A 25,559-nucleotide genomic window follows, 5' to 3' on the forward strand; every position below is an offset into this window, starting at 1 on the left:
AAGTTCTGCAGCATTTACCAGCACCTGGCACACAATCTTCTCACTGGCTGGTCTTTTCCCACCACAATTAAACTCACAAAGGCCATACTGCCATCTCCCATACCTGGCAGTTTTCAAACTTTTACAACTGAGGGATTCTTTCCCCAAAGAGGCCTCCCAGCAGTCTAATGAACAGAGGAGGGCTGGTTGCTGTTGATGATGATGAGGCCTTGCAGGGCCCCTTGAGCAGACCCAGGCCACACTGGGGGCCCAGGGGCTCTGGCAGAAGTGGTGTCCTGACGTAGATGCCCCAGCACTCGCAGGCCAGCAAGAGCAGCCGCTACCCTGTTCCTCCATGCCTGGTCACCATCTGCTTTCTGGGAGACCTGAAAATGTTCTTCCACCTTCCGCTGTGTGGCAGGAAATGAGTCTAATGAGTCTACACTCCACAGCTACCAACTACCATAAAGCAGTTTATTTTTCTTAAAAAGGAAGGTACATGGTCACAGTCCAAAATGTTTTATACAGCTCTCAGCCTGGAAAATGCAACTGATGAAAAAGGCACTGTTTCTAGAACAAATGGAGAAAGAATAAATATGTCATCATTTACCCTGCACAGCTTTGAGTAACACCATAAGACCCTGTCACATGTTCAGGGTCAATTTTAAAAGCTTGAGAAGGAGAAGACACAGCAAGGTGATGTCCTAGACTAGCCAGGCTCCGAAGGGAAGAGCTGTCTGTCCCTCCTCACTAACTGTCCTCTCTCTGTCACACAAATGTCCATGTCGCTGTTCCTCTAGCAGATGTGGAAAGTGGCTGCTCAGTGAGGACTCAGCCCCCACCAGCCTGACTGAGGGTCACACGACACCATGGTGGGAAGTCACAAAGGGTAATGGGCCAAGAGGGCGAGGGGGGGCTCCCTGACCCTGAGGACCCCTGAGGCACTGCTGCACCTTCCACGGATTCTGTGTCCGGCATTGCCCTCTTTGCAGATGGCCCTCGTGGTGGTGGCACAAAGACCTAAAAGTGATTTCTGTAAAATGGGTACAAGGAGCTCCCTGATAAAGCAGCTCATCCTAGACAGCCTTTTGGAGTTGGTGTGACTGTCCTTCCTCATTTCTAGTTCTCAATAGCGAATGGTAGACCCGGAAGCCCCACACGCACCTGCCAGCCAGGGTGAGGGCAGGGCAGCTGGGGCGAGGGCGGGGCAGTCGAGGCAAGGGTGGGGCGGGGTGGGGCAGCCAGCTGGGCCTGCTGTGAGGAGCAGAGCTGCAAGTTTCCTACAGACAATCCACTGAGTGCCCCAGAGACGTCACTGAAAAACTTCCCAGCACTCTGATGTGCCGACAGTAGGGCCTGAACTGTCATCCCTCCACGGGGCTCCCTGAGACCTCAGGCCCTTCCCTTTGCAGCACCAGGTCTGCCTTGCGTGCATCCCAGGAGGAAACACACAGGCAGCCTCCTGCTGCATGGAGGGCAATGGAGGGATTCATGAGGCCCCTGGTCACTCTGCAGACATTTAAAATGACGCTTCTCCTTGCACCAGCTCCCAGGGAAATGTCAGCCCGTGTCCACCTGATGGAGGGCAGCTCACCCACCTGCATCTATCCTCAATGCGCTTAAAATATGAAGACATGAAAGGTGGCTGGAAAGGCCGGAGCCGGAGCCTGACAAACACTCCTGCTTCTGGGTCACCACGCGGGCCCTGCTGGCAACTGAGCTGTGGGTTCACAGACGCTGCCTGAAAACACAACTGCCCCCAAGGGCAGCGGAGCCTCTTCATCAGCCATGGCGGCTGGAAGCGCCGAGGACGGAGCACAACTCTAGACGCGTGGCACCTCTAGAGGCGTGGTGGGGCCTCTTCTGGGCCTGGGACCCTGCGAGGGACGGTCCTGTCCGCCCAGCTCCTGGCTGGCAGTAGACGGTGACTCCATGGTGACAGAACCTGTATCCACCTGCTCCAGTCGGGTCTGGGGAGCGGCCCCGGAGAAGCCTCCTCAGTAGGTGATCTTCCAGTGGGTGGGCTGCTCACACGCCTTCTCTTGGTCTCCGCAGAACCTGTTGTACGTCGTCTTGGGGTCCAACCCCAGGATTTCTCTTTCCTCATGAATCCGAAAAGAAAATGTTGAGACTGAGGTGCCGATAAAAAACCTGCAAAGGATCACAGAGGTTCCAGGGTCAGGGAGAACTGAGAGGAGCAGGTGAGTGAAATGAGTTCCAGAGTTACATGGAACCGACACGGCCGCCCCCCCGAGCACCCACCAGCCGGCCACCCCCTTGCTAGCACCCCTCGCTCAGGTGCCCTCAACATCTGCACCCTGAGGGGCTCTGCCTGGTGCTGCAGCCCCATCCACACCCCACAGTCAGCAGCCGCCACGCTCCTGTCCCGTTGCATGCCCCTCCGGGAGCCCTCCTCTCCGTCACCAAATCCCAGGCCAGGCACGCCAGTGCAGGTCGAATACCTCCTGGGGGTCACACGGTGAACAATGAGAGATTCCTACTAACCACACACTGTCTAGCCAGGGCATTAGGGGGTCCTTATCCTGAGGCACAGCAGACATCACGGAGGTCAAGGCCCCCTCCACACACACGCTGTATGGGCTGGTGGGGACACCCTTCTCCAGGGGTTTCTCCAGACCTCGGGTCAGCAGCCTGCCCATTCCTCTGGCTCCTACGCAGTTCGTCTCTGGCTCTCCAGCGGCACTTCATGAACTTCATGAACAAACAAACCCCAGAGATGTTTCCAGAGCAAACGTGACGTGCACAGCGCTGTACACGGAGCCACGGGGCCAGCAGGCCACACAGGCCTGTATGCTGCTGGGAGGGGGCAGCATTGATGGGGAGATCCTCACCACCCCACACACAGGGGCCGCCAGAGCAGGCCGCGCCGGCCCGGAGGCAGAGCAGCTTCAGTGAGCTGGGCCGAGTGCTTCGCGCAGCTGAGAGCAGGAGGCTGAGAGCTCAGTGCGAAGCCTTCCCACAGCACGCTTCCTGGGCTGCGGAGACAGCACCAAGGTCGCAGTCAGAATCCCAAGGCCACACCTGAGAAGCAGGGGCGAGCTCGTGACTGAGCTCCTGCATACCTCCGCCCTGACCTAAGAAGTCAGCACTGCATCCTGTCTGCTTAACAGGGAAAGGGACCCACGCCCTGCAGACAGCATCACCCAGAGCCTCTGTGGGTCTTACACACAATGCCCAGAACACCACAGGAAATAGCAGATGTGTGAAGAGGCACCGGCTCAGGGTGCTCAGCACTCCTCAGGCAGGAGAGAGATGGACTAACCCACAGAGATGCACGCGCATGCACAGTGCTAACCATGGGGAAGATCATTCCCTCTACTTTCATTTTCCATTTAACTCAAACTGTTTCACCCTAACCCCAACATTGGTCTCCTATGCAGATGGGCAGACAGGTCTTTGGAGGAACAGAGGCCCAGGCCTACCTCCCACAGCAACCCCAGAGGAATGACTGCATACAGGGCCCACGCTCCCAGTGTCTGGGATGCTCACGGCAGCCCCACGAGAACGATCGCACAAGGGCCCACGCTCCTGGCCTCGGGGACGCTCACGGATGCTCTTCAACAACACACACAGCACCAAGGACGCGCCCAAGCCCAGGGCCTGGGCAACTCTCAGGGCAGGGGGCAGACAGGGGCAGAAACTGGGAATGACGGGAAAATGAGACACAAGAAGAGGTTCTGAGACGAGGCCAGCTATGCCAACAGCGTGCTACGGAGGAATTCTGTGCGTGAGAACTAAAGGGGCAAGATGAACAATTAACTTCAGCCCAGGGAAATACTGAACCAGATGCTACAGGAGACTCAGACGAGGAGGCAAACCGTATGGAAATGACCACTGTGAACACAGGCGACCGTCTGCTCTGACACCAAGTACTTGGGACGAAGGACCTTTTGAAAGCCACCTGACCCGCTCTCGGACCACAGGGAAGTGGGCAGGATACACAGGCAACTATCTGCTCTGACACCGAGTACTTGGGACAGAAAAACCTTTGAAAGCCACCCGACCCGCTCTCAGCCGACAATCAAGTGGGCAGGCACCTGGCATGTGAGCAGATCCACTGGTCAATAATCGCAACGCCTCCGTCCTTGTAGAGCTCCAGCTCCTCCCACGTGGGCTCAAACCTCACCATCTCGGGTAACAGCTTTTTTAGCTCTTCATATTCTGCAAAGTAGAAGGAGAGACCCTTTGAACCGGGATCCTCCGATAAGGACAGATACGTGTCTCTTTAGCAGACAGACACGCGTACTTGGCTTCTGGTTAATTCGTTAGGAACTGGCTCCAAAGGTGCAGACACACAATTCAGCTTTACCCTCCCAGGAATTACGGTTGAAGATCATGCAGATCTTCATGGATCTGGGTAGTTCTAGGTCTACCCAGAATGGAACCAGGGATCAAGAAGAAAGGAAAGAAACGAAAGCACTGAAGCTCCATACCCTTTCTGACGGCATCTGTGGCCACAAACACCTTGTCCAGCCGGTGGGTCTTCATGAGGCTGCGGATCTTCCTCACGGCCCCTTCCAGACTGGGCACATCCTCTCTGTGACCCCAGATAAAATCTTTTCTTCTCAGGTGGACTCCCAGGTAGGGGCCCCCTAGCGCTGAGCCCAGCTTTACCTAGCAAAGAACCACAAGGAAATGCAGAAACTGACAGGCGGGCTCGGGGCTCATCCTGGGCACCGGGTGGGACTCGAGACGCAGAGGGATGGCCATTTCCATGTGGCCTCCTCCACGGGGTGGCCTCCAGGCCTGTCTAAAGGATTCAGGTGGAATCTCGGGGGCGCCCAGATGTCTTTCTAAGAAGACCGTGAAGCAGTAGTAATTACCAGAGATCATTTTATCTGAGGTAAAGAAAAATATTTAAAAAGAGAACAGCATGTGGAAGCTCAAGCTGTGAACTTTTGCTCCGAGAACCACCGCAGGGACGTGCCAGAAAGAGTTCACGGATCCTGTGGACAAAGCAGGTCACAGCTGCAAACTCCCCAGGAGCCAGAACACTCTGCTGCCCTCTTGACAGCGCCACCTCCTGGCTGGGGGCCACCAACGCAAACGGCTACAGCAAATTCTAACCCAACAACCCTGCTCCAAGGAAGGAGAAAGCAACAGCTAATTCCACCACCAGCAACATCCTGGCTGTCCACAGGTCCCGAGTCTGTCCACGTGACAACTTCACTGCAGCATAACCAGCATTCGAGAAAGCCAGTGCGCTCAACAAAACTACAACCAAGGATCCCCCCAGAGTCCACTTCACTCCCCTGCCACCTCCAGCAGAGCAGGTGCTGGTACCCACAGCTAGGAGACCTGAAGACAGGTCACATCACAGGACTCTCCACAGACATTCCCCAGCAGCATCCCAGGGCCTGGTAGCCCCACTGGGTGGCTAGACCCAGAAGAGCAATAACAATCACTGCAGCCCAGCTCTCAGCCCCATCCCTAGGGGAAGGGGAAGAGAACCACAGAGCACCCCGTGGGATGAAAGAATCTGAACAGCAGCCCGTGAGTTCCAGATCTTTCCACTGAAGTAGTCTGCCCAAATGAGGAGGCAGAAAAGCAACTGTGATAATATGACAAAACAAGGTTCTATAGTACCCCCAAAAGATCATAGTAGCTCCCCAGCAATGGATCCAAACCAAGAAGAAATCTCTGAATTGCCAGATAAAGAATTCTGAAGGTTGGTTATTAAGCTACTCAAGGACATACCAGACAAAGGTGAAAACCAATTTAAAGAAATTAAAAAAAAAAAATACAGAAATATGGATGAAAAATGCTCCAGATAAATAGGTATCATAAAAAAAAAATTGCAACTTCTGGAAATGAAAGACACACTTAAAGAAATGAAATACACTGGAAAGTTTCAATAATAGACTAGAACAGGAGAAGAAAGAGCTTCAGAGCTTGAAGACAAGGTTTTCAAATTAGCCCAGTCCAACAAACACGAAGAAAAAGAATAGTAAAAAAAAAAAATGAAAAAAGCCTCCAAGAAATTTGGAATTATGTTAAACAACCAAACCTAAGGATAATTGGTATTCCTGAGGAAGAAGATAAATCTAAAAGTTTGGAAAATTTATTTGAGGGAATAATTGAGGAAAACTTACCTGGTCTTGCTAGAGATCTAGACATCCAAATACAGGAAGCTCAAAGAATACCTGGGCAATTCATCACAAAAAGATCATCGCCTAGGCACACAGTCATCAGGTTATCTAAAGTCAAGATGAAGGAAAGAATCTTAAGAGCTGTGAGCCAAAAGCACCAGGTAACCTATAAAGGAAAACCTATCAGATTCACAGCAGATTTCTCAGCAGAAACCCAACAAACTACAAGGGACTGGGGTCCTATCTTCAGCCTCCACAAACAAAATAATTATCAGCCAAGAATTTTGTATCCAGCAAAACTAAGCTTCATAAATGAAGGAGAGATCATCTTTTTCAGACAAACAAATGCTGAGAGAATTCACCATTACCAAAGCCAGCACTACAAGAAATGCTAAAAAGTTCTAAATCTTGAAACAAAACCTCAAAATACACCAAAATAGGCCCTCCTTAAAGCATAAATCTCACAGTGCATATAAAACAACGCAATGAAAAAAAAAAGAAAGAAAGAAAACAGAGTATTCAGGCAGCAACTAGTATGATGAATAGAATATAGTACCTCACACCTCAATACCAAAGTTGAATGTAAATGGCTTAGAGGCTCCACTTAAAAGAAACAGAATGGCAGAATGGATAAAAATCCACCTGAAAGCTGTGAGGCAAGAGATTGACCTAACACATAAGGACTCACACAAACTTAAGGTAAAGGGGTGGAAAAAGATATTCCATGCAAATGGACACCAAAAGTGAGCAGAGTAGTATTCTTATATCAGACAAAACAGACTTTAAAGCAACAACAGTTAAAAAAGATGGAGGAACATTATATAATGATAAAACGATCAGTCCAACGGGAGAATGTCACAATCCTAAATATACATGCACCTAACACTGGAGCTACCAAATTTATAAAACAATTACTACTAGACCTAAAAAATGAGATAGACAGCAACACAACATAAGTGGGGACTTCAATACTCCACTGACAGCACTAGACAGGTCATCAAGACAGAAAGCCAACAAAGAAACAATGGACTCAAACTATATCCTGGAACAAGTGGACTAAGATATTTACAGAACATTCTACGCAACAGCTGCAGAATATACATTCTGTTCATCAGCATATGGAACGTTATCCAAGATAAACCGTATGATTGGCCACAAAACAAGCCTCAATAAATTTAAGAAAATCAAAATTATGTCAAGTACCCTCTCAGACCACAGTGGAGTAAAACTGGAAATTAAATCCAAAAGGAACCCTCAAAACTATACAAATACATGGAAATTAAATAATCTGCTCCTGATCTTTGGGTCAACAATGAAATTAAGATGGAAATTTAAAAATTCTTTGAACTGAACGATAACAGGGACACAACTTATCAAAACCCCTGGGACACAGCAAAAGTGGTGCCAAGAGGAAAATTCACAGCATTAAATGCTTACATCAAAAAATCTGAAAGAGCACAGACAATCTAAGGTCATACCTCAAGGAATGAGAGAAACAAGAACAAACCAAACCCAAACCCAGCAGAAGAAAAGAACCAAGACAAGAGCAGAACTAAATGAAATTGAAATGAACAAACAAAAAAATACAAAAGTTAAATGAAACAATAAGCTGGTTCTTTGAAAAGATAAACAACATTGATGGACCATTAGTGAGATTAACGAAGAAGAGAGAAGATCCAAATAAGCTCCATTAGAAACAAAACAGGAGATATTACAATCAATACCACAGAAACACAAATAATCATCCAAGGCTACTATGAACACTTTTATGCGCACAAACTGGAAAACCAAGAGGATAAATTCCTGGAAATATACAACCCTTCTAGATATAAACCAGGAAGAAATATAAACTCTGAACAGACCAATAACAAGTAGTGAGATTGAGACAGTAATTTAAAAATTGCCAATAAAAAAAGTCCAGGACCCAATGGATTCACAGCTGAAATCAGACACTCAAAGAAGAAGTGGTACCAATTCTACTGAAACTATTCCAAAAGACAGAGAAAGAGGGAATCCTCCCTAAATCAACAGACCAATATCCCTGATGAACACAGATGCAAAAATCCTTAACAAAATACTAGCTAACCGAATCCAACAACATATCAAAAAGACAACACACCATGATCAAATGGGTATCATACCAGGGATGCAGGGATGGTTTAACATATGCAAGTCAACAAATGTGACACACCACCTAAACAGCACTAAAAACAAAAATCATACGATCATTTCAATAGATGCAGAAGAGGCATTTGACAAAATCCAGCATCGCTTTATGATTAAAACCCTCAGCAAAGGTGGCATAGAAGGGACATACCTCAAGGTAATAAAAGTCATCTATGACAAATCCAAAGCCAACATTATACTGAATGGGGAAAAGTTGAAAGCATTCACCCTGAGAACTGGAGCAAGACAAGGATGCCCACTCTCACCACTTCTATTCAACATAGTACTGGAAGTCCTAGTCAGAGCAATCAGACAAGAGAAAGAAATAAAGGGCATCCAAATCAGTAAAGAGTAAGTCAAACTGTCACTGTTCACTGATGATATAATCGTATACCTAGGAAACCCTAAAGACTCATCCAAAAAACTCCCAGATCTGATAAATGAATTCAGTAAAGTTTCAGAATACAAAATCAATATACACAAGTCAGTAGCACTGCTATACACCAACAACAACCAAGCTGAGAATCAAACCAAGAACTCAACTCCTTTTCCAACAGCTGCAAACAAACAAACAAACAAAAACAACAACCAAAAAAACCCACAAAACTTGATCTCTACAAGGAAAATTACAAAACACTGCTGAAAGAATTCACAGACAACACAAACTAATGGAAACACATCCCATGCTCATGGATGGGTAGAATCAATATTGTGAAAATGACCATACTACAAAAGCAATCTATCAGTGCAATTCCCATCAAAATGCCATCATCATTCTTCACACAACTAGAAAAAACAAAATCCTAAAATTCATATGGAACCAAAACAGAGCCTACATAGCCAAAGCAAGACTACTAAGCAAAAAGGACAAATCTGGAAGTACACAATACTCAACTTCAAACTATCCTACAAGGCTATAATTACCAAAACAGCATGGTACTGCTATAAAAATAGGTACCTAGACCAGTGGAGCAGAATAGAGAACCCAGAAATAAAGCCAAATACAGCCAACTGATCTTCGACAAAGCAAACAAAAACATAAAGTGGGGAAAGGACATTCTATTCAAAAACGGTGCAGGGATAATTGGCAGCCCACATGTAGAAGAATGAAACTGGATCCTCATCATCAACTCAAGGTGGATCAAAGACTTAAATCTAAAACCTGAAATCATAAAAATTCTAGACGATAACATCAGAAACACTTTTCTAGATGTTCACTTAGGCAAAGAGTTCCTGACCAAGAACCAAAAGCAAATGCAACAAAAACAAACATTAACAGATAGGACATAATTAAACTAAAAAGCTTCTGCACAGCAAAAGAAACAATCGGCGAACAGCTCCCAGAGTGGGAGGAAATACTTGCACACTTTGCATCCAACCAAGGACTAATATTCAGAATCTAAAGGAAATGAAACAAATCAGCATGAAAAAACAAATAATCCCATCAAAACATAGGCTAGGGACAGGAATAGACAATTCTCAAAAGAAGATACACAAATGGCCAACAAACATATGAAAAAATGCTTAACCTCACTAATGATCAGGGAAATGCAAATGAAAACCACAATAGGATACTACCTTACTCCTGCAAGAATGGCCATAATTAAAAAACCCAAAAATAATGGATGTTGGCGCGGATGTGGTGAAAGGGATACTGTGACACTCCTGGTGGGAATGTCAACTAGTACAACCACTATGGAAAACAGTGTGGAGATTCCTTGAAGAACTAAAAGTAGATCTACCATTGATCCAGCAGTCTCACTGCTGGGTATCTACCCAGAGAAAAAGAAGTCACTACATGAAAAAGATACTTGCACATGCATGTTTATAGCAGCACAATCCACAGCTGCAAAAACATGGAACTGGCCTGAATGCCCATTGACCAATGAGTGCATAAAGAAAATGTGGTATATCAGCCCTAACAAGGAACGAGATGAATGCATTTGCAGCAACCTGGATGGAGCTGGAGACCATTATTCTAAGTGAAGTAACTCAGGAATGGAAAACCAAATATTGTATGTTCTCACGGGAACTAAGCTATGAGGATGCAAAGGCATAAGAATGACACAATGGACTTTGGGGACTTGAGGGGAAGAGTGGAGGGGGTGAGGGATAAAAGACTACACATTGGGGACAGTGTACACTGCTCGGGTGATGGGTGTACCAAAATCTCAGAAACTACCACTTTATCCATGTAACCAAACACCACCTGCTCCCCAAAAATGATTAAGGCTAAAAAAAAAATGATAAAATAAGCCAGGCACAGTGGCTCACGCCTGTAATCCCAGCAATCTGGGAGGCCAAGGCGGGTGGATTACTTGAGGTCAGGAGTTTGAGACCAGCCTGGTTAACATGGGAAAATCCTGTCTGTACTCAAAATACAAAAATTAGCCAGGTGTGGTGGCACGCACCTGTAATCCCAGCTACTTGGGAGGCTGAGGCAGGAGAATTGCTTGAACCCGGGAGGCAGAGGTTGCAGTGAGCTAAGATCGTGTCACTGCTCTCCAGCCTGGGCGACAGAGACTGTCTCAAAACAAAAACAAATTAATTAAATAAAAATAAAAATAAAATTTAAAAGAAAAAAAAAAAAAAACACTGAAAAGAAATACAAGTGAGATAAAAATGAAAAAATCTTCTATATTTTTTCCCCAGTAAAAACTGTCCAAGTAACTTAATTATTGCTGGAACAATGAATGCTATTCCACTTGGAAACAGTTCAAATACCCCATAAAGAACAAGCGAGTAAAATGGCACTTCTATCAAAGTTTTGTTTAAAAAACACTAAAAACAGACACTGAATATGTTTAAAAACAATATCAAGTTGAAAAAGCAACACATTTGTTGAAATTACATCACAGAAAAGCCCAAACTTTCAGAAAACACTTAAAAATATATACAAAGAATAAAAAAAGGATGATTCTAGACCAAAATAGCACTGATGGTGCTTTTGGGCGAGTCCAGGTGAACGCTGCTTTTTTCTCCTTATCAACCAAGTCAAGAGGGAAAAAGGCCGAACGTGCCTCTGACCACCTCGAGCTCCTGCTTCCGCGCTCCTGGCCTCGCCGTGCTCTGAGAACACCTTTGAGTCTGCTGGGCCTGCCATGACTGCCCGTGTTACTAAAGGTAAAGCCAGGCCGAGTGACTCCCTGAGTCTGCACGTGACGAGGGCTCCAGGGTCCCGGTGCCTCCCGAGAGCAGGTAATTGCTGTGACTCACATTCCAGGGAGGCTCCGAGGCATCCACGCCGACAGACACGCCAACCCTGCTGTGACTCTCCATTGAAGGCCTGAGTTTTGGGGCATCTCCAGAGAGACTTTACCTTTTCTCTAATTAACAAAAGGGAGGGGGGCTACCTTCATCTTCGTCCAGTCCTCCTGGAAGGGGATCCTGTCTGTGTCGTCCGTGGAGTTGAGGTGTCTGCTCCTGAACTCGTCTCCCACCTCCCGCAGGTGCCTGGCAAACACCATGCTGCGACGGGTCTGTGGAAATGGCGACGGCTCGGCTGAGAACACTCCCGCCCGCCCGCCATGCAGCCCTCCCGGAATGGGTTCTCCCGTCACTGCCACCACCCACCCCTGCAGCTGGAAGAAGCCCCTCAGACACGTCCCTCATCAGCGGTCGCCTGAGAAGCAGCGCCATCCACGGTGGAGGCTCTCGGAGGGTCTCCTGCATGAAGCCAACACAGGGCAAGCCGCCCACCCCTGCCGGCTCTGCCAGTCCCCACCGTGGGAAGTTGTGGCACACGCTGGGCTCAGCTGGCCGTTGCCCCTGGCTGGCACAACTGTGTGCAGCTCCTTCCCCTCAGTCTCCCCAACTCGACTTCTAGCTTATGCGGTTAGCACATCCTGCTTTGCCAAACGGGGCGGGACTGACCTGTACAAAGCCCCACGTGAGCAGGGACTGTGTCTCCTGCAGGCAGGTTCCGGCTTTACAAGCTGCTGCCCTGGTGAACACATCAGCAGACCTGCTGTGTCCACGGGAGGGGGCAGCCGCTTCCCGCCCTCTGCTCCCAGTCACTCACAGAACCAGGGGTGGCTATGGAAAGTCACCCCATCAACGCAGAAATCAACGCCAATGGAAAAGACCCGCTGCAGAGAATAGTCCCACCTTTCAAAGCTAAAGAGAGGAGAAAGGAGGGGTCTACGTTCCAGCCACTGACGGAGTCACTGACTCGGGGGCTGACTCCAGGGCGCCGCCACCGCATTCATGGCCTGTGGCATCAGAGGGGAGAGCTGGGTGGCCCTGCGGGCTCCCGAGGACCTGGCTCTGCAGCTGCGTGAGGCTCGGGGGTGGCGCAGAGTCACCACAGTTACCCAAATCCATGGCTTAAAATGATGATTTTAATCAGCAAGGCTCAGAAAGAGCCGTCGACTGTTTTAAATTTTCAAAAACTAAATAACGGGCAACATACACTAACTGAGAAAGATGCTCCCGAGGAAACACTCACGTCCCAGTATTCTTTCCCTCCATAGTGGTCGTGAAGTAGGTTCTCCGCTCTGTCTAACATCACGGACCTATTTTTAAACAACAGAAGAATAAACAGTTATAAGAGTTAAGGATGATGACATTCACACTCTCAGAGCACAAACTGGGAGAACCCCGGGCCGAGGAAGCAGAGACCAAATCTCCAAGGGACACTAACCAGGGCGCGTTGGGCGGTTATGGCTGAGACACAGGCAGGCTGCCGTCTGGCCTCCACACCACGGTTCTGAGAGGGCTTTAATGCCTACTGTCAACTGAGAGAATGACATCAGAGAGAAGTATCTCCTAATTTGAGGAGCGTATTTGACAGTGGGCAAAAGGCTTGGAATCCAGGATCTGCCGACGGCTATGGCAAGCTGCAGGCGTGCCTCAAGAAGGGAGGGTGGGGGAAGCTTTTCTTTGACAAAAAGGAGAGGTTCACATAAGCTGCTTGGAAACAAATTCACTGACTCAAGCTCAAAGCCGAAGCTGCATCTGTTCCGTGGTAGAGACGCCATTCCTGGGCAGGCATTCTTTCGACAGCGTCTCATCCGAATTACTGCAGCCCTTGTCCGGTGGCAAACCTGGTCCCAGGAATACGGGCATATGACTGAAGTGGCAGCTGTGAAAGTTGAGGTGCGTGAAGCATGTGTGGAACGTCCTGGGGTTATTTCAGAGAGCCCTCCAGCTAGCCTTTATCTTAGACTCGCAGGCAGGTGCCTCCTCCTCGGTGCCTTCCTTGCTCCAGTTTGGGTCTGACAAGTCATCCTGGTGCCTGTGACTGTCACGTTACCTAATTCCACGTGGGAAGTGCCTCTCCTATTCCAGCCATTGAGCCAACCGTCTCACCAAACTCCCCAGGACTCTTGATGTAAAATAAAAACGAAACACACAAGATGGATCGTGAGCAAATAGACCTGAATATTGGGGTGGTAAAGGTTGGAATACAAAAACCCAGAAATTTTTAAGGAAAAATAAAAATTTTAATTTTGGCCGGGCGTGGTGGCTCACGCCCCTAATCCCAGCACTTTGGGAGGCCAAGGTGGGTGGATCACGAGGTCAGGCAATTGAGCATCCTGGCTAATATGGTGTCTCTACTAAAAATACAAAACAATTAGCTGGGCGTGGTGGCACATGCTACAAGTAGTCCCAGCTACTTGGGAGGCTGAGACAGGAGAATCGCTTGAACCCGGGAGACAGAGGTTGCAGTGAGCCAAGATCACGCCACTGCACTCCAGCCTGGGCGACAGAGCGACACTCGGTCTCAAAAAACAAAAAACAAACAAACAAACAAAAAATTTAATCTCTACAGAGAAAAAATGAGCAACATATCTAAGTTGCATTTTATAGAATAACATTTCAAAAGGCTTTTAAAGTGTAGTTGTACTCTGAAATCAAAGAAACACAAACGAACAGAGCAAGGATTCCACACTTCGCTATCGGATCCACACAGATGGAAGCTCTCGGCCCTCGTGGCTGCCTGGGAACTAGCTGTGCACGGCCACTGCGGGGACTCTGAGGACTGCACCAAGGCCACACCCAGCCATCCTCTTCTGGGTGGCATCCCACAGTTTCACGCCCTCATGGTTCACACACAGACTCTTCTACAGAAACCTGGAAACAACCAAAAGCCACGTTTTCTTCCATCTGTACACAGACAGCTGCAGAAGAACGAGGTGATTGATGTCCATGTGTCGTAATACCCAGGTGAGCGGCTGGGTGGGAAGAAAGGGCAAACTGAAAACCGCATGGAGAGCGCACGTGTGGTGATTCCACGTGTTTCAAAAGACGGCTGCGTGCACAGGTGGCAATGAGAGGCGATTTCTGGAGAGATGGGCGTAGCTGGATTCAGTGGGTGCCTCTGGCCCTGCTTCTAATGCCGTTTTAAGGGCTTTTTATGAAGTGCAATACTGCACTTCAAGATGCACATTCCGCATGGGCGCAGGTAGACAAACCTGCTCCAAAATGAACACGGTGCAGCCCCCACCCGGGTGGAGGAACAAAGCACTTCACACACTTGCTCTGCCCCATCCTCAGGGGCCTCCCCGGCATCCTCCCGTCTCTCCCTCCGATGCACGGGACTGTCTTTGACCTTCATGCACATGGAACGTGACTATGTTTATCTTTTTCTTTTTTCTTTTTTTTTTTTAACTGGGCATTATATCTTGATTTCTCTTTGTTGAACACGGCAGCAGTCTGCCCATCTTCAGTTGTGGATCTACCACACTCTATCCAGTGCGTGACTGAGGAATGCACGTTTTTCTGGTCCTGGGAGGCCATGAACGTTCCTGCGCAGGGGTCTGCGGGTGCATGTCCCACATTCAGGGTGCACTGGGTTCCCAGGGTTTTACCAGATTCTTGCTCCAGGAGCAGCCTTTGAGCCCTGCGAGCCTGTCCTCCCAATGGTGGTTGGTTTCCCAAGCATGACAGCACTGGGGGCACCTGCTCGCATTAACAGCAGCTGTGCTTACTCCTGAATCGCACGGATCCTGTGTTGGACTCACCTCACCCCAGGCTGCCTGTCCCTCACTCGCTGAGTTTCGTCTCAATTGCATGGATCCCATCTTGGACTCACCTCACCCCAGGCTGCCCGTCCCTCACTCGCTGGGTTTCATCTCCTGTATCCCGGAGAGTCCTTAGTTCATCAAATGCGCTGCAGGACCTCCCTCTCTGAGGCCTGTCTCCATTTTTCTAATGGACAAAAGTTCTTGATTTTAAAGTAACTGGCTTTACCAATCTTTCTTTTTTGGTGCATGCTTTTCCCATCTTGTTGAAGAAAGCTTTCTGCCCCAAGGCGGTGAGGCTCCTCTCCTGACGGCTTGATAGCTTCACCTTCCCATTAGGGCTTTAACCCCAAGAAGAGACTTTCCCTGGGTGCTGGGGGCAGATGACCTCACCGCCCATCATCAGCCTCCTTTTCCACTGCGCCTTTTCCCACTGTTCCCCGGCAGAGGCGCTTCTCCTAAATCAGGACCATCTAGTCGGAAGCCCCCTCTGGGCTCAGCTCCATTCTAACCTGTAAATGTGAGTCAAAAAAACTGACTGGCAAGACTGTTCCACAGGCCCCAAACGTAGGCAGATTGGCTTCTGAAACCCGGATATTTTCATGAAATGAACCCAGTCCCAGGACAACATTAAAGCTGCATCTCAACAACCAAAACAATTCAGCCGAGTTCCCTCCACCACCTCTGAGTTCTCTCTTTCTGCAACAGCCGGGCTGGCTGAGCCGCAGACACGCGGGCCTGTGCTGGAGCCACCTGCCTTCACAAAGCCCCAGAGCAGCTGAGACCACGTGGTCCCGGCTGTTACTGACCAGGGTGATACGGAGCCAGCTGTGATGTGCAATAGGATCGCGGCTGCCACAGCCTCTAGAGATGCACACAGGGCACAACAGCAGACAAGGCAGCCTCAACGTGGGCAAGTGCGAGGGGCACCCATGCCCTGCTGTGCCCGGTCTGTCGGAGACGCTCACAGTGCCTTCTGGGGGATTCAGAAGAAGATCCAAGGGAGATGACAGAGAGGGTCCCAGTCTGCAGCAAGTTCTAAGAACGTGGCCATCAACAATTCCCTCCAGAGTTTACGACGTCGTCAGGTACTGACTTGTCTGCAACCCCAGCCTCCTGGGTGGACCCTCGAGGCCTGGCTCACCAGGCCGGCAGCCACTTGCGGCAGACGCATGGCCAAAGGTGGCTGCACGATCCTCCCCAGACCCATGAGGCAGAAAACAGATCAAACAGTGGGTGTTGGGTGCGGGGAGGGGGGAGATACTGGTAAAAGCTACCCAAGTGCTACAAATGGAGAACAGTCTCATGGTGAGCCCCCGACAACCCCCAGCCCAGCCCAGCCCCTCCCCGTGCACCCGGCCGGGCCGACCCCTTACCTCTGTGCCCCTCACCCGCTGTCCATGTTACCCACTGCACCCACTGGGCTGTTTCGCGGAGACACATGCAACCACTTCCCTAACCACCACCTCCCAGGGCCCCCAGGGTCCGCTGTCTGTGAGGTGGGTGGGCCAGGGATGCGTGAGTACGGGCGGAGAGCCCTCAGCCCAGCACGCATGGAGCAGGCGCCACGGCCTCCAGGCTGCTCCCGAGGGGAGCGGGGCACTCACCGGGCTGATGTGTTTCTCAGAAGCAGGGGGGCCACGATGGAGGCTGAGCCCTGGACGGACAGACAGGAGACGTTTAGACCCCTGGTCTCCTCATAACCCCAAAACCATCCTCTGGAAAACAAAACCCACAGCAGCTCTATCAGTTTATTTTGCTTTCACGAGGAAAACAAATCAGGCCTAGACACGCACACACTGTGGTTTGCTCCTGATGAAACACGGCTGCTTTAGGAAAACTTACTGATCGTGACTGCAGATCGTGATATTCTAGTAACATTTTAAAAGAAGCCCACAAGTGTCTCTCAGGCTGATGGACCACTGAGGCTTTCCCCATGATAGGGGCTGGCGGGATGGCCGGGGAGGCAGAGGGAGCCGGACAGAGGCAGCCCTGTGCACCTTCAGGGCCAGCCTGGCTGTGACCATCAGCCAAGTCAACCGCGCCCTTCCCAAGAGCTCACCTGCCATGCTTTAGAGCCAGCTGCCCTGGCACCGGACACATGGAGGCTGTTAACTGACAGCTTTTCCACAGGAGGCCTGGCAGTGTCAGAGCCTTTAACGGCAATCGACACTTGGGACTGACAAGACCTCATCCCTGTGGTAATATCCAAATGCATGAAAAGACACAGGGAAAAAGGCACTGGGTCTCAGCCAGGTGTTCATCACGGCCCATTCTCGAGGCCTCAGCACAAAGGGGACCCGACTGTCAAGGACGAGGAACAGTGTGGGCAGACACAAGTGCTACCACCACAAGAGCCGCCACAACACTGTCAGGATGCCCAGGAGGGGACGCCCAGAACCCTGCATCAGCAACCAGCACGGGCAGCGAGGGCTCTGCGGGGGAGGGGGTTGCGGCCGGGGGAGTTGGGGGTGAGGACACCGTGGCGGGGGGAGGCGGGGTGCTGCAGGGGGGGCGGCGGGGAGGAGTCGGGGGGGGGCGCCTGCAGCAGGGGGAGGCGGGGGGCACCTGCGGCAGGGGGAGCAGCCTCAGCAGGTACCTGTAGTACTCGTGCTTGTCCTGGGAGTACAGGAGCTGATCGATACACGGCCGCTCGTCCACTTTCTCTTCCCAGGTCCCTTCTTTCCATCCCTCTGCGTAACTTTGTAGGACGTAAACCTGGTCAATAAAGGGCCCACCAGACTCTGAAAGACACCAAGAGAAGCCGGGCAGTGTGACAGCGATCAGAAGCTCACTTACGGGCACACATCAGTCACCAGCAGCTGACTCTTACTACTGAACACCATCCTATTCCCAAAGGGACTGTAGGAGGCTCACAAAGGCAGAGACAGGGCAGAGCACATGCCGTGAGGGCACAGGGCCGACAGCGTGCAACAGCAGCCGGCGAGGGGTGGCGTGGAGCTGGTGCCCGATTCCCCGGCCCCACCCCTGCCTGGCTGCAGCAGGCCCCATCCTCACAGGGGCCCGTGTGAGCCCCATCTGGCCCTCATGCCCTGGTCCAGGCTGTTCCCTGCCAGGACCGCTCCCCTCGGGGGCTCACCCTCCGGCCCTCTGTGAGGCCCCTACCCCCTTGGTTTCCCACAGCGCTCCTCACCACCTCGGCCACCATCTACTGCACTGGTGTCCTGCCTCCCCCGGGGACAGAAGCTCAGGTGAGCAGGAGTCGTGCCTCTTACCCACGGCCCAACCCACACTGAGAAGGTGCCACTGCAACGCCCAATCAAGGCTGACCAAGAGGTCAGCAATTAAGATCTGCTCAAAGGCGGCAGGAACAAAGCGGGAGGGAGCACCGCGCAGGTGAAGTTCTGGTGTCCTTTTAGCTCACTCATGACTGGCTGCGTGGCCTAAGGGCCCGAGGCCAGAGCTGCGGGGGCTCCTTTTACACTAGTGGGAAGTGGTGAAGATCCTGCACGCTGGGCGCTGTGTTAGGCACATCAGGAGCTCACTGTGTGCAGTCTCCTGGCAGCCTCGCCCTAGGACAGGCACCCAGTTCCTTCCCCACCTCACAGGCGAGGAAACAGCTCAGCAAAGCCCCAGGCTGGTGGATGGCAGGTAAGCGTGAGACCAGCATATCTGCCTCAGAAGCTCATTTCACAGGGTCTGTCTTCCCAGACCTTCCCAAACACTCAGATGCCCAAGGCCCAGACCTGTCTGCTTCCCTGTCAGGAAACCCACTGGTCCCAAAGGGAGATAAGGATAGCATCTCCGGGTTCCTATAACCCAATGTTGAGACCAAGGGCTGGCTGCTAGTTAGACCAAATACCCAACCACAGCTTTCATCTTCCAGGACTCACAAGCAAATTTTAAAGTCAGCTCAGGAAAGGACGCACTCTAGGAATGCTTTTTACAAGCAGCAGACTTTCTGACTTGGTATCAACAAGAATGTCGGAGGTTACTCCCTGTTGCATGCCCCTAGCGCTCACAAGACTGACCCTGACACAGAAAACATTTCAGAGTGACAAGATCTAGGGTGCAACGAGAACCGCATCCTTGAAAAATGACGACACGGGAGCCACACTCCTTGGCAGGGAGCAAAGGTCTCTAAGCCCCGAGAGTGGCTGTCGAGTAAGAACTCAACAGATGCTAGAAAGCAGGAGCCTGACTCAAAACTAACTCATTCGTCTTCAAGGCCTCTCAAATGCAGCAGCAAAGCATCACTTACTTTTAAATTTATCTCTTCCAAACAACACAACACAAAAAGCTCTAAATACCTTCATTCTAAGAAGAGCTTTAATTCTTCTCTTAAATGAAAAGATTAAGCAACACAAAGTTAAACAAGACAGACCTTTATCCCTGGCACTGCACTGAGACACCACGAAGTGTACTCTGCACGCAGTGCGTCTTCCTTAACGTAAAACAGCCTTTCGCACAGGGAGCTGAGTCCTGTCGGTACAACACCCAGTGGTGGCTGCTTTCTTAAGGTGTAAGGGCAGCTCTAACTGAGGGGGCACAAAACTCATCCACTTCAGGTCCATTTCCCGAGAAACATTTTGGGAAGCTCACTGCAGCATGGGAAAGGGACTGTGCTCCTGAGCGGAGGAGGTGTTGCCACAGGCCTCAGGCAGCAGCGCTGGGCACTGGAGGATGCTGGTGAGGCTGGACGCAATCATAAGCCCAACCTGATGTCTACCTTAGAAATGACTGCCTGGCCCCAGTTAAGCAACCACGGCCTCCCAGCGTGCCGCTCGGCCTCACCTGCGATGAACTGCTCATATTCGATGACAGGGATGTTTTTATTGAGACTTGGAAGATCAAAAAACTCAGACCAGGGAATCCGGACCTGGTGGATGTCAGGACTCTGCCAGTGATAGAGGCGGCCCCAAGGAGGCAGGACAAGCACCCACTCCTCCGTCTTCAGCAGAGTCTTCAGGAGAGAGGCGATTCGGATATAGACATCCCTGCGCAGGTTGAAGCCTTCCGGGGGGTTGACGTCATACAGAAGATACCTGAGCAGGGAGAAGGAGGGCCACAGGTCTCAAATGCTGAGGTTTCCGCACGGAAAACCCGACTGCTCAGAAGTCTCAGGGCATGGCCCGACTCTAGGCACTTACAATGGTTCCTAGTTTGTGAAGGCAGTGAGGGGCCTACCTGTTTCTCTATGACCAGTTACCTACGGAGCCTGTAAGCAGAAGCAGCAGACATGCTAACATCCCTTCAACAATTAGCAATAGTTCAACACTAAGGCCAGAGGAATCCCAGTGACTGGAACCCAAGAATCAGTACCCACATGGTTCTCAAACTGTTTGGTCTAAAGACCCCTTTACACTGGAAACGATGATTGACAGCTGGTTATGTGCGCTATGTCTATTGATAGGTCCTATGTTAGACGTTAAAGCTACAAGTATTTAATTCAGCTAAAAATAAGAAGCCATTACATGTTAACAAAAATCACACATTTAAATAAAAAATAAGTGTATTTTAAAAAATGAATTAGCAAGAAGAACTGTGATGATGTTCTTAATTTTTGCAAATCTCTTTTGGGTCTGGTGACAGCTGGATTCCCATACCCGTTTCTGCATTCAATCTGTTGTGACATCACAGATCAAGTGGTTTCTAGGAAAACTCCACAGTGCACTCATGAGAAGTGAAAAAGGCGTATAATATCCTGGTACTACTATTAAAACGGCTACAAAAACTCAGAGATCCCGGACACACTTTAAGATCACTGCCCTAGCGGAAGGATACAAAGCGCCCCAAGGCACAGACAGGTCCCCAAGGGCTACAGAAACCCTGTCCCTGGCGCTCTCCTTCCCCTGCTCTGCGCTGGTTTTCCAGACTCCCATCGTCGCGAGTGAAGCTGCGTGCAGCGCCCAGGCCTGCGAACGCCACGAGGGGCCGTGCGCACCTCTGCGTCCAGACCCCTCCCGGGGTCCGCTTGGAGACTCCACAGCCACAGGGCGGCCGCGAAGCTCGTCTTGGCCCAGAGAATTCACTGCGGAGCGCCCGCCCGGCACTGACTCCCGGCTCCGCACACCCAGGCCTGGACCCGTGTCACTTGCAGGGGCCTCCGAAGCCCACCCACCCTCAGCCTGAGCAACCCGGCGCCCTTCCTGGGCTCCCGAGGCTGCGCCCCCGGCCTCGCAGACGACCCTGCCTGCAGACCCGGGCCGCAGTGACGCAGCCTCGACTACAGCCAACCCGCCGTCCCGACCCTGCCCCCAGCCCCCGCCCCATCCCATCCCCCAGGCTCCGGCCCCTGCCCCTGCCCCTGCCCCGTCCCCATCCCATCCTTCCTGGCCCCAGCCCTCGCCCCGCCCCCATCCCATCCCTCGGGCCCCCGTTCCTGCCCCCATCCCATCCCACCCCTCCTGGCCCTAGCCCGTGCCCCGCCCCCATCCCATCCCATCACCCTGCCCCGCCCCCATCCCATCCCGCCTGGCCCCTGCCCCCTGCCCCCAGACCATCACCCTGGCCCCTTATTCCGCCACATTCCGTGCCCCAGAACCCTGACCCCATCCCATTCCCCTGGCCCCTGACCCCGCTCCATCCCATCCCCCTGGCCCCTGCCCCATAACTCCGCTCCATTCCATCTCTCTGGCCCTGGACCACCCTCCATCCCGTGGGCCTGCCCCCTGACCCCATCCCATCTCCCTGGCCCCTGACCCCGCCCCGCCCCCATCCCATCCTCTGACCCTGTCCGGCCCTGGAACCCCAGCGTTGGCACCGTGGACGCGCGTTTACCGTCTGCGGGAAGCCGCCCCCAACAGAATGTCGGCCGCCGACTGTCCGGGCCAGAACTCCTGGCCGGAGGCAGAAGCCGGAGGCCAGAACGCTGCCCCCAGCAGCAGGAAGACGAAGCTGAACGCCTCCATGGCCCCGGGCGGCCACGCACTTCCGGCGGCCGCGCCCCGCCCCGGAACCACGGCCCCCTCCCCCCCGTGAAATGCGTTCCCAGTAGCCACGGCAACGCGTAGCTCCGTCCTCCCCGCGCATGCGTTATGCGCCAACACCGGCAAGCCTGGGCGGGAGGGGGAACTGCGCGTGCGCAGATTCTCCGCCCTCCTGACCGCCGCGGCTGGAGGTTCCATTGCAGACCCGGAGGCCGTGGCTGTGGTTCGCGGCGGTGCTGTCGCGGGCGACCTGGCGCAGCCCACGCAGGGGCTCCTGAGGGTCCGCGACGCCGGGAGGTCCGGGGGTCGGGAGGTCCCGGGGTCGGAAAGTCGGTGGACCCTGCAGGCCAGTGGGGAGGGGGCGCGAGACTGGGGGCCGGGAGGGCTGGACGGCGGTGGCGGGGCCGGGAGGGCTGACGGCTGGTGGCGCGGGTCGGGCCCGTGGGGAGGAGGCCCGGGGCTGGTAGGGGCGGGAGGGCTGGACGGCGGGGGCGAGGCGAGGCGGGGCGGGGCGGGGCGGGGGTCCGTAGACGGGGTCGGCGCCGGGTGCTCTATCCCCTCTGGAGCTGGGGACGGGGCGGGAGCCGCGCGTGAGAGCCTGGGTTTCTAGTCGAGGGGCGCCGTCGAGCTCCACACCTGCGGCTTCCTGGGTGCCCCCAACCCTGGAGCCCCGGGGAGGGGTCACCCGGGCTGAGGCCTGGCCCTCCAAGGAGCCCTGGAGGGACTGCGCTACTGGGGCGCGGGGCTCGATGGGGTGATCTGGAGACCCGCGGGGATCCGGGGCTGCCGCCCCTGCGCTGCCAACCTCCCACCCTGCCCCTTCTGCGAGGCGTTATTAAAGGTCTGGTTTCGGGAGCCAGGTACGTGCCCGCCGCCGCCGCTCATCGCAGCCTCCAGGCAGCTCCCGCTGCACCCCCGGGGCACCAGCACTGGCCGACCGACCTGGCTTGGGGCGCGGCGCTGGCAAATCCGGCCTTCTGAGGGGACGCCACGCTGATCTAGTGCAGGCAGCCCCCAAAACAGTATAACTGGACGAATTTCTTGAAGGATGCCAGTTGCCAAAAAAGAACATACTAATGCTCATTATCTGTTAAATTTGAGATCAATTTGTTATCAATTTGTTATCAAATTTTCTCACACAGAAAATTCCAGGCCCAGAGGGCCAAGCTGGTGAATCCTACTTAGAGAGGAAATAATAGGAATCCAGCCACTCAGACGATGGACGAGGAGGGGCCACTTCCCTGCTCGATGTATGGGCCAGCATTGCCTTGATAGCAAAGTCAGACATCACCAGACAGTAGAACCACAGACCAATGTCTTTCATGAACCAAGACTCAGCATTTTAAAAAATTAGCAAATGGAATTTATATCTGCCTATTGTTTACAGAAAAGCCAAACTTTGTAAAATACTTGAAGAGATTTATTCTGAGCCAAATGAGACTCATGACGCAGCCTCAGGAGGTCCTGAGAACTTGGCCCAAGGCGGTTGTTTTACTGCTTGGTTTTATACATTTCAGAGAGACATAAGACATCAGTCAGCACATGTGAGGTGTGCATTTGATTGATCCAGAAAGTCAGGATGACTCCAAGCGGAAAGGCCTCCAGGTCATAGGTGGATTCAAAGATGTTTCTGATGGGCAGTTGCTTGAAAGAAGTTATTATCTGAAGGCCTGGAATCAATAGAAAGGAGTGTCTGGGTTAATATAAGGGGCTGTGGAGACCAAGGTCCTTATTATGTGGATGAAATCTCATAGGTGTCCACCCTTAGAGGCAATACATGGCAAATGTTTCCTATTCAGACCTTCACAAGGCACTAGACTCTCAGCCAGATCAGAAAAAGAGCTGAAAAGGGAAGGGGAGTCTTCAGAATATGAATCTGCCCACAAGACACAGCTTTGCGGGGCCGTTTCAAAATTTGTCAAAGAGATATATTTTGGGGTAAAATACATTGATACTTTGCGGGCCTGTTGTCACGTGATGCTATACCAGCATCAGATTGGAACTTGGTGTCTTGCTGCTGTGGAGTCTGCTCTGTCAGTCTCGTCAGCTGCACCTGAACTCCAAAGGGAGGTGGGTGTAATGAGGCATATCCAATCCCCCTCCCTTCGTGGCCGGAACTCATTTTTCAGGTTCTTCAGAATCCCCCTGGTGGAGATGAGAGGTCCATTCAGTGAGTTGGGGAAGCTTAGAATTTTATTTTTGGTTTACACTATGTGAAGCAAAAATTAAAATACTGTAACCCTGATAGGGTTATTTTAAAGCTGCAGGAATCAAGGCAGGTTGCCGTGGGTAAGAGGATAGGCAGGTCACGTAGCACGACGAGCTGCAGACAAAACCCCTCAGACACCAGGTTAAGGAAAGATTTGGCTTTATTCGGCTGGAAGCTTCGGCAGACTCGCGTCTCAAGAACCGAGCTCCCCGAAAACAGAGTTCCTGGCCCTTTTAAGGGCTTACAACTCTAAGGGGTCCACGTGAAAGGGTCGTGATAGATTGAGAGCACATGTGGTTAGAGTGGGGGTGGGTTAATCTTTTAACCTCAGGCCTGGTCATCAGTGGCACTGGCTGGTCTTGCCGCTGACTTCATTCCTGTTGTTTTTCAACTTTTACTTCATCCTTCTCTTCAGAGACAGGAGACAGTAAAAGAAATGGCCTCTCTCCTCCGTCAGAGTGGAATCCCGAGCTCCCAGAAATGCCAGGTGATGGACAAACGCTTGGGGAAAAAAAAGGAAACCTCAGTCGGACACAAAAGCATGAGCTTTAAAAGAAAAAAATAAGAGATAAGTTGAACTTCACCAAAAAATAAATGTTTCTGGTCTTTGAAAGACACTGAAAATGAAAAGGCAAGCCATCGACGGGGAAAATATTCAGAATAATGGATCTGACAGGGCTGTATCTAGAATATATAAAGATATTTTAAAATGCAGTAATTTGACATAAAGATGGTAGCCAGCCTGACACACAAAGGAACCCGAATGGCCAATGGACAGGAAGGGAACCCATATGGCCGATGGACAGAAAGGGAAGTGAACGTGAACGTCTCATTGGGGATGCCGTTATCACCACTGGAAGTCAAAAACATGGACACCAAATATTGGTGGGTGAGTGGAGTGGCCGGAACCCACATACACGGTCGATGGGGGCTGCACCCTTTGGAAATCATTTCACAGTTTGTGCTCCATCCTGGCCAAACCCACAGCTGGAGTCTTTCCAAAAACAGCGACGGGAGTTTCCACTAGGGAGTGCCTCAAACCATCCCGAGATGGGGTTGGTTGGGATTCCAGGGAAAGAGGCGCTCGTTGCCAGGGTGATCCGTCCAGAGCACTTACTAGGGGATCTGGCATAAGGAGGGCTGCAGTGTATCCTCAGGACAGATAGGACAGATAGTGTACCTTTGGGACAGACAGCAAGACGGGGATTCCACCCAGGTCTGTCTGCAGCGAGTTGATATG

General features: G+C 51.6%; 1 protein-coding gene across 6 annotated transcripts; it reads right to left on the reverse strand.

Moving 5' to 3' along the window:
* Positions 1 to 439: 439 nt before the first annotated feature.
* POFUT2 (protein O-fucosyltransferase 2) lies at positions 440 to 22,144 on the reverse strand. 6 transcript variants are annotated; one of them, XM_002830792.6, is made up of 9 exons: positions 21,962 to 22,144; positions 19,976 to 20,226; positions 17,820 to 17,964; positions 16,828 to 16,938; positions 12,703 to 12,769; positions 11,609 to 11,734; positions 4,434 to 4,614; positions 4,038 to 4,161; positions 440 to 2,130 (listed from the first exon to the last, which is right to left on the reverse strand). In XM_002830792.6, exons 1-9 carry the CDS (start codon positions 22,090 to 22,092, stop codon positions 1,977 to 1,979), a joined length of 1,290 nt encoding a protein of 429 aa, XP_002830838.1. In that variant the 5' UTR covers positions 22,093 to 22,144; the 3' UTR covers positions 440 to 1,976. The 6 variants fall into 6 exon arrangements, with proteins under 6 accessions (XP_002830838.1, XP_009232329.1, XP_054398616.1 ...); XM_009234054.4 differs by having other exon boundaries at positions 12,667 to 12,769; XM_054542641.2 differs by having other exon boundaries at positions 16,828 to 16,877; positions 17,789 to 17,964; positions 21,962 to 22,140.
* Between the last annotated feature and the right edge of the window lie 3,415 nt (positions 22,145 to 25,559).

This window comes from Pongo abelii, chromosome 22 (genome assembly GCF_028885655.2).
Source record: "Pongo abelii isolate AG06213 chromosome 22, NHGRI_mPonAbe1-v2.0_pri, whole genome shotgun sequence".
Classification (NCBI taxonomy): Eukaryota; Metazoa; Chordata; class Mammalia; order Primates; family Hominidae; genus Pongo; species Pongo abelii.

Coding starts and splice junctions, on each gene's coding strand:
- POFUT2 (XM_009234054.4), bottom strand. CDS start 22,092: ATGGAGGCGTTCAGCTTCGTCTTCCTGCTGCTGGGGGCAGCGTTCTGG. Junction 16,939..17,819: donor GACAAGCACGAGTACTACAG/GTACCTGCTGAG, acceptor TTTGTTTTCCAG/AGGATGGTTTTGGGGTTATG. Junction 2,131..4,037: donor TGGATCTGCTCACATGCCAG/GTGCCTGCCCAC, acceptor GATCCTTTGCAG/GTTTTTTATCGGCACCTCAG.